At 33.6% G+C, this 11,592-nt stretch overlaps 2 protein-coding genes and 1 long non-coding RNA gene across 3 annotated transcripts; 1 reads left to right on the forward strand and 2 right to left on the reverse strand.

Moving 5' to 3' along the window:
• Positions 1-477: 477 nt before the first annotated feature.
• Positions 478-1,083, reverse strand: LOC130497786 (uncharacterized). Its single transcript, XR_008936766.1, has 2 exons — positions 945-1,083; positions 478-827 (listed from the first exon to the last, which is right to left on the reverse strand). It is a non-coding gene; the product is annotated as an uncharacterized LOC130497786 (long non-coding RNA).
• LOC108818197 (probable galacturonosyltransferase 15) lies at positions 825-4,823 on the forward strand. Its single transcript, XM_018591094.2, has 6 exons — positions 825-1,105; positions 1,561-1,604; positions 2,665-2,826; positions 3,162-3,746; positions 3,837-4,139; positions 4,229-4,823. The coding sequence occupies exons 1-6, from the start codon at positions 904-906 to the stop codon at positions 4,511-4,513; spliced, it is 1,581 nt and encodes a 526-aa protein (XP_018446596.1). The 5' UTR covers positions 825-903; the 3' UTR covers positions 4,514-4,823.
• Positions 4,824-4,832: 9 nt separating this feature from the next.
• Positions 4,833-8,687, reverse strand: LOC108818198 (agamous-like MADS-box protein AGL1). The gene is given in 9 exon segments (XM_018591096.2): positions 4,833-5,107; positions 5,194-5,235; positions 5,311-5,352; positions 5,425-5,524; positions 5,666-5,727; positions 5,867-5,907; positions 5,910-5,947; positions 7,971-8,202; positions 8,555-8,687. Coding segments are annotated over 8 exon segments (744 nt in total). The 5' UTR covers positions 8,198-8,202; positions 8,555-8,687; the 3' UTR covers positions 4,833-4,915.
• Between the last annotated feature and the right edge of the window lie 2,905 nt (positions 8,688-11,592).

Below are 11,592 nucleotides of genomic sequence, written 5' to 3' on the forward strand. Positions count from 1 at the left end.
TCAATCGTGCTTCATCTTAATAAGAATACACACGTTACTTACATTTAAACAACTTTATACCAAGAATTAAACACTAAATGAGCTTATGCCCGACCTCAAATTAACTATTACTGCTTAATTATTTTTTTATCATATTAATTGTGTCTAAATTTTTGTATAAATTATCATATAATGTACTTTTCTGTTTTAGTTAAATACATAAATATTAAAAATTTCAAAAAAATAATTTAGTCAATCATAAAAACTATAAAATATAAATGGTTAAGCAGTTTTCAATAATGTCAAATGTACTAAAGAAAAATCAAAATATTTTCTATTCTTAAGCAACAACAACAGTTTATATTTTTTTTTCCAAAAAAAGCAGTTTATATTATAAACAGAAAATATATTATATTATTGTATTTACACAGGCATTTATATATATATATATATATATATGTAATTATGTGCTAAATTCCCGCTGAATTGAACGCGGCATTGGTTTTGGCTTTTAACATTTTATAGTACTATTATTCTTTGTTCAAAATATTACAAAGAATAAATTTATTATGATGGAATAATACTCTAGTGAAATATACTACTATATTTGGTTTACATGTGTCGTCTCCTTGGCTTCTTCAGAAAATCGATTTTGAATGTTGTTTTATTCCCGTCGTACAACATCAACACCCTCTCGCTCATCGTCGAGTCTCGTTAATCCATTGATTGTTTATCCAATTTTTGGATTCGCGTTTCGTCTTCCATCTTCGAGCTTCCTCATCCGAACATCCTTGTTGGTTTTAGGTTGTTTAAGTAAAAGTTTTGTTTTCAGTGTGGAGATCGGAGATCTGGAAAACAGAGATCGAGTCGTTGTGTGTGAATGTTTTGGATTGGTGGAAGTGGAGCGAGAGTGAGTGTGAAGAGATGAAGTTTTACATATCGACAACAGGGATTGAGAAGGTTACCATATCGAATCCCGGTAAAGGAAGCGCGGGAGGGGCAAGGAGATTCTCTGGACGGACGTTGATACTGTTGCTGCTGGTGCTAGCCATCCTACTCCCTTTTGTTTTCGTTTGGTTCGCGTTTCTCGTCCTCGAATCCGCCTCCGCTTGCGATTCTCCACTTGGTACTTACTATACTTTCTTCTCAGTTTTCGATTTTGACTTACATCGAAAATTATATTAAGATTTATTGAAGAAAAAAAATATTCATCTATATTTAAACATTGAAATAACATTTTTCTTTATTTAGAATGAGAATTATCATTTCAAATAATATTTTCTACTTCCAGACTAATTTTAATGTTAACGGATTTGGCAATATTTAGGACAGTATATTACTCCGATATTATATCTTGTGATGGTGAATTTGTTGCTGCAATGTGTGAATTTAATAAAATGTTTGGCTTTGATTTGAATTATATCAATAATCTTTTTTTTTATTATCAAATGATTATATCATTTAATCTATATTCGTATTGAATACCATGTGCTTGTGATTCTGGTTCATGTGTTAACACTTTCGTATGTTTGTAAATTTAATATTATTACTTTTTTCTTTCTTTTGACTGTATATTCTCAGATTGCATGGGACTACGACTTTTTCGTGGGGGCGATACATCTCTGGTAAGCTTTTTGTTTTACTCTCCACTATTAAATACTACATGATCTTCATTGTAATTTTTATGTCGGCAAATGTTATACAAGTATTACCGTATCCATAAAGATATTTTCGTGTGATTATTTCGGTTTAGTTAAGCTTTTTAATCATTTATGATGGGGAACAAATTCAACACTTGCTATAGTGCTGCTACTCAAGAGAAAAAAGATATGATTGTATTGTACGGGGAAAAAGTAATTTCCAGCTGTATTACGTTAGTGTTGCTGGTGTCGTCTAGTGAGCCTTCTTACCCTTGTGGGTACGTGATCATTTCATGTCATTGTCTTGGAACAGAAGAGAGATGAAAAGTAAAAGTAGTCTTAGGGTGAATTGTGATTTGCTCCATTTTCTTGTCCATGCAATGACTTTTCTCGTATGATTTTTACTTTGATTGAAACAGACACTTGTTGGATTTTTCGTCTTGGTAACTAATAAATATAGAATGATTCTAATTTGTTATTTAATGCCGTTGAATAAACTCTGGTCTGTATCAACATGTGGGATTTTTGGAAACGAGCCCACAAAGTGGTTTCTTGTCATCTTTTTACCTTTCTTACTTTATTAGAAGTTAGAACATAAGCATGCCCTAGAGTGTGTAGTTAGAAGCATCACTAAGGGAGCTTATAAGTATTACCGAAAGGAACAAATATATTCGTAGATTTTATTGGATTACTATAGATGCCAAAACCAATGTAGTAAGACTAAGACAATACTTGGATATATGCAGGAGTTTAAACTTTCCACTCAGTTTGCTAACATGTCACGTGGCAGATTAAGCTGCCACGAGAAAACCAATAGCCACTTGGTTCCTTTTCCCTTAATACGTAGCAACAAATAGGAACAAAGAGAAACGAGACAGACGGATAATTCCAATAGATGACTTAGAAAGGGATTTCTTTCGGATCAAATGCACTGTTTCCCTTTTGTTGTTTTGTGTCATGAGTTTATGTAAAGACACGTATGGCAGCTTTTTCGTTAGCAACAACTCATCATGGTACGACAAATGCGTGTTTGTGACTCTTTCAGAAAATTAGCGAAGAGTTGACACGAGCGCTAGTGGAAGAGACAGGTCAGGACGGTAATGGAATAGGAAAGAAGGGCTCATTGGAGTCATTTGATGAACTTGTCAAGGAGATGACGTTAAAACGCCGTGATATAAGAGCGTTTGCTTCCGTGACTAAGAAGATGGTACGTCTTTCTAGCTTCACTCCTTAAAAAAGTTTCTGACTAATACTGTAGTAGTGTCAGCTTCGGTAAAGAGTAAGGTTATATTTACTATAATCAACTATCTCGAAATATAAATTCATGGGTTAGATGAGGGTTATTGTACCTTAATCTAGTGTCTCTAGATAAACTGTTGGAATCGAGATTATTGGTGCCTAGATTAAGCAGAAAGAGATGTTGGTTTTAAGGTCAACTGATCGCATCAGACATTCAACAATCAATTAAAGCATACATAGACTAGTCTTCTTGTATTGAGAAAGACAAAAGCATGTAACACTTTGTTATCTATAATTTTTCAGCTGTTGCAGATGGAACGTAAAGTCCAATCAGCGAAACATCACGAGTTAGTGTACTGGCATTTAGCTTCCCACGGTATTCCCAAATGCCTCCATTGCCTTTCCCTCAGGTTAACAGAAGAGTACTCTGTCAACGCGATGGCTCGAACGCGTTTGCCTCCACCTGAGTTCGTTTCTCGTCTGACTGACCCATCTTTTCACCATGTTGTCATCTTGACCGACAATGTTCTGGCTGCCTCTGTCGTCATATCTTCCACTGTAAAAAACGCTGTGAGTCCAGACAAGTTTGTCTTTCACATCGTTACAGATAAGAAAACCTATACACCTATGCACGCTTGGTTTGCTATCAACTCTGCCTCATCGCCAGTTGTGGAAGTAAAGGGTCTTCATCAATATGATTGGCCTCAAGAAGTGAATGTCAGAGTTAAAGAGATGCTGGAGATTCACCGCATGATTTGGAGACGGCATTATCAGAATCTGAAGGAATCTGATTATAGTTTCGTGGACGGTACTCGTGAGCAGTCCTTGCAAGCTCTAAACCCTAGCTGCCTTTCCCTTTTGAATCATCTTCGCATCTACATTCCCATGGTAAAAGTCTTTTACCTCCACTCAACTCTTCTCTGACCTTTAAACAACCGTTCTGTTTTGTCATTCTCTTTTCTTTTTGGGACCACGCAGCTTTTTCCAGAGCTCAACAAGGTAGTGTTGTTGGATGATGATGTAGTAGTACAGCGTGATCTTTCGTCTTTATGGGAAACGGATCTCAACGGTAAAGTCGTTGGTGCAGTTGTTGATTCATGGTGCGGAAACAACTGTTGTCCGGGAAGAAAGCACAAAGACTATTTCAACTTCTCACATCCTGTTATCTCATCAAACTTACTTAAAGATGACTGCGCTTGGCTTTCTGGTATGAATGTCTTTGATCTCAAAGCTTGGAGACAAACCAATATCACAGAAGCTTACTCCACATGGTTAAGACTCGTGAGTATATATATATGCATATCAGTCTCATCTCTTCATCATATTATCTACACTTCAACTTAGCTATACAAATCTTGATTCGACTGCAGAGTGTTAGCTCTGGACTACAGTTATGGCAACCAGGAGCTTTACCACCAACTCTACTTGCATTCAAAGGACTCACACAGTCTCTTGACCCCTCATGGCACGTAGCTGGATTAGGATCTCGATTCGTTAAATCCCCTGAAGAGATACTGAAATCTGCTGCGGTTTTACATTTCAGCGGTCCAGCGAAACCGTGGTTAGAGATTAGTAACCCTGAGGTACGATCTCACTGGTATATATATGTAAACTCCTCCAACATCTTCGTTAGAAAATGTAAAATCATGAACTGATGAAAGAAAACGAGTGATAAAAAGCCAATACTAGCTAGGAGCTGTATGAGAGAACAGAGGGAAGTAGGTTTAGCCTTCAGCCTCTGCTCATAGTTCTCTCATGTCCATATACTAAAGAGTAATATAGAGTAAAGGACATTAAACTAGACTTTATGAATTTATAGTTTTTTTTTGTTTTGTTTTGATTTTCTCTAATAGTATAGTATAATGCATTTTGTTTAGTTATAGCTAACACATCACAAGATAGATGTTTGTAAGTTTGTATTTTTCAACCGTTAATTTATTTATGTTATTATTATTGGAACCTAAACTATGCATGAGAAGAAGTTACTCTTATTTAGTGTCTTTCTCGGAACAATCGTTTTGAGGGGAAGAAACAAGTTTTTTTTTTCATGTTCAAGCTTAAACAAGTTGAAGAGGAGGTTGGTCTTGACCGGAGAATTGTTGATTTGGTTCAAGTAGGTTAACCGGAATATAGTTCCGGTTATAATGCTGCGACTGGTCATGGGAAGATAAACCGGATTCGTAAACCGCTGTCCCTTGTATCACACTCGAATCCTGCTGCTCCGGATTCAATCTCGCACCTTGCGATATCTGCAAAGACCGAACATCAAAGCTTGGTTTGTTACACACGTCATCTAGGGTAGGTGGTGATGTAAAGAACAGAGATTGAGACCAACCTTAGCTCGCAGGTACATGTTATCGTGTTGCAACTCCATTTTCTACACGAGGGAACTCAAAAACCTAAAAAGACGGCGAAAGATATGGAAGAAGCTTGCTTGTAGAACACTACTTACCCTCTTCTGCATATACTCTATCTCCGCCAATAACAGCTCATTCTGCGAATTTTTTCGTATGAGTGAGAGATTTATATAAGTTATGGAGAGACAAATAGACGTTAGATCAAGTACCTTCTTGGATCGGACGCGGCTGATTCCTTTTTCAAGTCGTCCTTCGAGGTTTTTGAGTTCCTTGAAGTTCAAGGAACCAAGTGATTCCCCAACTATATGCCTTTCAATTTATAAACAGCAACATTAACTAAACAATACCTCTATAATAGAGAAGTTTTTTTTTTTTGACAAAAAGAGATAGAGAAGTATTTTTCAAAACAAGAAACAATATATGTAACCTCCTGAAGAGTTGATAACTTACCTGTTAGAATTCTGAATGTCACGAATCTGCCTCCGAAGCTTAGAGGCTTCTTGCTGATAGTACTTCAGAGTTCCATGCATACAAACACCAAAACGTCACCGTGTTAATGCTTTTAAGAACCCAACCAATTCTTCTCATCATAGAAAGTAGAAACGTGAAAAAGAAAAAGAGAGGGAGGATAAAAGAATTAAAGAACGGTACCTGAGTGTTAGTTTCGGTGACAGAAGGAGGGTTGACGGCATGGAACAAGCTTTCTTGTATCTTTCAATTGTACCCTTCACACTAAAAAGCTCAAGAATCTATTAGATTTAGTCTAATAAATATAAACTCTTAATAATCATAGTAATTAATGTATTTTTATTAGGGTTTTAGAAAGTTTATTTTCCCGGCCAAAAACCTTAAAATCGACGAGAAAGGAATGTGGGGTTTTGAAGTTTGGACCAGTCTCTGATTGCCGGTACGAAGAGATAATTTCAATCAAACCAATTATGCTTGCGTATCATTTTTTTTTAAATCAAATCTGCGTATCATATTTTTCAAGGTAATTTACATAAAATAATTTACATACAATAAGATATGGCTGTCAGTGCAGTTAACTGAAGTTAGGATACAAGGTACTATTACACTAGTCGTATGGTTTCAAATTGGTAATTAGGAGGAATACACAACAAGGTCCATGCATATTATATGCAGTTTCAGTTTCATCACAATATGCTTTTAAGGCCAGTAATTGTTTATAGAGATAATAACACATAAATGGAGCGCAGAATGCCAGAGATTCCCCCGTACCATTTTGAGTTCCAACACTTCTCTTAGTTATCTCCCTCTCATTAATATATCTAAGGACTACATATGTATACATTTTTCAAATGGCCTATATTTTAAACATCAATTTTGTTATTTTAACAATCGATGAGTGGTTTCAATGCAAGTTCAGAATTTCAACCAGTCCAATTCTCTTAAATATTTTTTTTCATATTTTGTCACAAAAATAGTTCATAAAGAAGAAAATGACCAAAATGTTTCATTTAAGAGGAGAAAAATACATTTATACCATATAAATAAATACAAATAAATAAATAAAAATAGAAAAAACAAAAAAATTATAAAATAAAATTTTTAGTAGTTTGGAATTATATGTTTTCAAATTCGAACTTTTTATAATCTTTTGATTTTTTTTTCATATTTTCTTTTTGCATTTCGAAAATGCTTTTGAAACTATTTTAATTTTTAGTATTTATTTTTTATTTTATAAAAAATTTAAACACTACACCCAAAATCTCACCTCTTAACTTTAAACTCCAAGGTTTAGATTAGTTAACTATAAGAGTATAAATGTATATTTATCTCTTTAATAAAATATTTCAGTCATTTTGATTCTTAAAGACTATATTTGTGACAAAATAAAATTTATGACTATCATAAGGAATTTCTCTTTCAACTAGTGTAGCAAAGGATATATGTGAGACTTGTAAAGAGAAAAAATAAATCCTATTATTATATGTTAAACCTAATTGCAAATCCCATTTCTAGATCAAATATATATAAATGGTAGCAAATAGCAACTCATTTTAGATTAGAAACTTAAGAACTGCATTTATATTGTTATACATAATGCTCTCTAATTACATCTTTGGTAAAGTTAAACATTAAATGTAAACTAGTACAGTTTTTTTTTTAGAAAGAGAGTTGAAATTCTGAACTTGCATACTAGTACAACTTTTTTTCAGTCACATATATATTTCTCACGACCAACTCCAGAAAATGAAATTTTCAGTTTTCATTTGCCTTTTGGGGCTAGATTAAATAATTATAGGGATCCCTAGCTAGTGACAACTGATCATTAGGCTTACACTAGACAGAGGGTTACATAAGTCTTGCATATTTATATAATATACATGCTATTTCGTGTCAAGAAAGTACCCAGCTCGTTTACTGATCAATCCCTAATATTAATTTGAATAAAGAAATTTCATGGAGAGGCTGACATGCATCAGATCTAATGATTTGCAGAAAGAGAGTGACACCAAAAAAGTCTAACGAGACGAAGTTGAGAAGACAAAAAAAAGTTGAGAAGACAAGACGGCTTTCTTCCTTATTCAGTATTTACTTACACATTTAGAGAGATAATAATAGTTCTAGAGAGATATTTAATTTAGAAAACAAGAAAATCCAGGATTGTAATTTAACAAGAACCCTAATCTTGATTCGACACGTCACTTCTCCATACTTTTAACTAAGATTTTCTTGTAGTAGTAGTAGTGAACCAAGAAAGCAAGATCAAGAAGGTGCAGGAGAAGCGTACCTGTTGTTGGCGTACTCATAGAGACGGCCACGAGTAGAGAAGATGACGAGGGCAACTTCAGCATCACACAAGACAGAAAGCTCATAAGCTTTCTTAAGAAGACCATTGCGTCGTTTGCAGAAAGTTACTTGACGACTTGTTGTGTTCTCTATCCTCTTTATCTCTATCTTCCCTCTTACTAGCTTCTTGCTACTCTCTGCGTCGTGACTACTCCCACCTTCCTCCATTGATTCTGTGATACACCAGATGAATAAAAACAACATAAAAGAGGGAGAGAGATTGATCTAGAGCAAAGCTTAAGCAAAAGAGGTTGATATAGAGAAACTAATTAAGATTGTTGATCAAATCATTTTGCAGATCAAGTATAACCAAGAGGATCATATAATTTGGTCATAAAACTTAGGTTTTAGGGTTAGTTAATGATCAAATCTCTTTGTAGATAAACAATAATCAAGAAACATATCAAATCAACGAATAGGTAACAAAGGATCAGATATTGAATTGAAAATGAAAAGAACTCTGAATATATAGATATTGTATATTAGAGTTATTCTATATAGACTGTATACTATTCAGAACCTGACCTGGGGTTTAAAGATTATGATAGATCAGTCAAAGGAGAAGTGGGTTATGAGATATTGTTCTTGAAGAGATACTATATACTTTTATAGATCTCAGTATCACTTAACTTCTTTCTTCTGCTTTTCTAATAATTATGTCGTTTTAAAAATAATATATCTCTCTCTTTCAAATTTGGTTTATGATCAGTTTCATTTGAAGGACTATTTTTTTAAGGTATTAAGACCCCACTTGCAGAAGCTCAGAAGCTTACAAGTTTTTCTTAGCTGAAATATATTTATACATATAAAAACAAACAGATCAATTATCTACCAATTTTTAAAAAAGCACAGACTCAACAAAGCTAGAATTCACACTTTTTATTTCTCTACACATGCATATAAAGAGATATATGCATGTTTATAAATTATAAGTGAGATGTATATTTTTCTTTTCTTTTTTGAAGTATTCAGATCCCACTTTCGAAAACAGAAGGTTACAAGTTTTACTTAGCTGAAATATATTTATACATACCAGAAAGAAAACAAAACAGATCAATTATCTACCAATTGTCAAAAAGCACATACTCAACAAAGCTAGAAACTCACACTTTTTATTCTCTAATACATTCATATAAACAGATATGGATATTTATAAGTTATAATATGAATTGAAACTGAAAACTAATTAAAGAAAAAGAGAAAATGAGTAGTAGGTGGAGGACATTGAAGGAGGACCATCCAATATCTTTCATGAGAAGGGGGGAAAGGAGAGGGATGGGCTCTGTTTCACATCAGAACCATCTTTTGGAAATTCCCTTTTTATGGTAATCTTTTTCTCTTCCTTTTTAAACACGTCTGCGTTTCAATTAATTAGATGCTCCTCTCCCCATATGTGTTCATATTTGAACTTAACCAGTCTAACAATAACCTAGTTGAATTAATTCAACCAAACTGTAGATAAACTGATAACTTCTAGCATTCTAAAATATTAATTCTACAGTCCATGTAGCTAGTAGAATGTATTATGTTTTGATAAGAATGTGAATTTTTATTACCAAAGATAATGACACAAGTAGATTGTACGTATTGTTTTCATAAAGCCAAATCTAAAATATTAGTTGTACGTAGTAACCAAATATGTTAGAGCACTTACATAGAAAGTTCTCATGGGAGGTTCTCACCATTAAACAAAGAAAAGGTAAAGAGAGAGAAGATGATGAGGTTCAAAAATGAGAACATTTGATCAACTTTTCAAAACCCTAATTAATAAACACTTGCCAAGTCTCAATTTATTCAATTCTTATTTCAAAATAAAAAATAAGTTTTTATTAAAATTATATTAAACTACTATTTTTTTAACAACAGTATAATTTTTTTGTTTAAGAACCAAGAATGAAGATGCTCTTACTACTAACTTGCTAGTAGAATACTGTATTGTTTTCATAAAGTCAATTTTCTAAACTCGATGCTTTCTTTTAACTGCAGAATGTTTTTTATAAGTTCAATTTATAATACGTTCACAAGTGAAATTAGTGAATTTTTTTTTGCAAACAATATAGACTATATTAAGGAGGGGAATATTTGATCCAAGAACACCATCTAAACAAAGGATCAAAAGTTATAGACACTGCTATCCTTAGCTAGAACATTAGAGTTTCAAATAAAATAATGCAAATATCAATAATCAAAAATGATTTATAACCATATATGACATAATGCATGCATATTTATTTGATCATTGTAACTTGGAAGCATATATATATATATGTAAGAAATGCAAAAGTACAATTGCATTCAGTCAAAAAAAAGTACAATTGCAAAAGAAAAATATTTCGTGAAAAAGTCGATGACAAGAATGTACACATAGAGATGTAGGTGCGGTAAAAAATGGAGATGTGATGAAAGAGACTTGCATGTGAAATTGGCATCAATCAAAAAAAAAAAATTGGCATCAACTTCTCCTAGTACCTGAATCCTTTATGGGAAATAGGCGATAACAAATAATATATTGTGTTTTCATCCTTTATCTTCCTTCTCTCTTCGATTTTTGCCCCTTAAACCTTTTTGGATATATACTCTTCCAAGTAGTTCCACCTAGAGATGTCAATTGGGCGGGCCGGACGGGTTTGGGCGTGTCTAAATGGGATTTATTTTTTTGCTGGACATTTTTGGTCGAAGCCCAAATAAAACCATATTCAAATGAGACCATAACCAAATAAGACCATGATTTGTTGGGCTATCCATAGGACCCATATGTCCATTTAATGTAAACAACATAATTTCAGTTCTTTTGATTTTTGCGGGAAATTGCGTTTTTCGGTTTTAGCAAGAAATTGTGTTTTCCAATTTTCGCGAAAAATTGCATTTTCTGGTTTTGGCGGAAAATTGCGTTTTTCAATTTTTAGGGGAAATTATGTTTTTGGTTTTGGCAGGAAATTGTGTGTTTTCCAGTTTTTACGGGAAATTGCGGTTTTCGCTTTTTGCGGGAAATTGCGTTTTCTGGTTTTAGGGAGAAATTACGTTTTTTGGTCTTGGCGGGAAATTGCGTTTTTTATTTTGGCGAGAAATTGAGTTTTTTGGTTTTGACAGAAATTGCATTTTTCAGTTTTGCCGGAAAATTACGTTTTTCCGATTTTGGCAGACTACTATGTTCTTTTTCCTATTTGGCAAAAGATTTATGTTTTTTTGGTTTTGGCAGAAAACTGTGTTTTCTAGTTTTGGTGGAAAGCTGCATTTTCCCGGTTTTGGCAAGAAATTGTGTTTTTTAATTTTGGCGGGAAATTGCGTTTTTGGGGTATTAGCGGAAAAATGTTTTGTAAAAAAAAAATCGAAGAAAATCGTAGAAAAAACGCAGACGACGAAAAAAGTTATTTGTATTTTTGCCTAATTTTCTAAACCCTAGACATTTAAGTTTATTGGGCCGCCCATTGTCCAAGTGGTTAAACCCAATGTTGTCCATGATGTAATTGAGTTCACCCATTTGGACAAAATTTAATTATGGTCTAATATGGGTTTGTCCATTTCGGTCCATATCAATTTGGACATGGACCGCCCATTAATAA

The sequence above is a fragment of the Raphanus sativus genome, chromosome 7, assembly GCF_000801105.2.
Source record: "Raphanus sativus cultivar WK10039 chromosome 7, ASM80110v3, whole genome shotgun sequence".
Taxonomy (NCBI): Eukaryota; Viridiplantae; Streptophyta; class Magnoliopsida; order Brassicales; family Brassicaceae; genus Raphanus; species Raphanus sativus.

Excerpts from the sequence above, each read along its gene's own strand:
- LOC108818197 (XM_018591094.2), top strand. The coding sequence starts at position 904 with ATGAAGTTTTACATATCGACAACAGGGATTGAGAAGGTTACCATATCG. Across the intron at positions 1,605-2,664 it reads GTGGGGGCGATACATCTCTG|AAAATTAGCGAAGAGTTGAC; the intron begins GTAAGCTTTTTG and ends TGACTCTTTCAG. Across the intron at positions 2,827-3,161 it reads CTTCCGTGACTAAGAAGATG|CTGTTGCAGATGGAACGTAA; the intron begins GTACGTCTTTCT and ends ATAATTTTTCAG.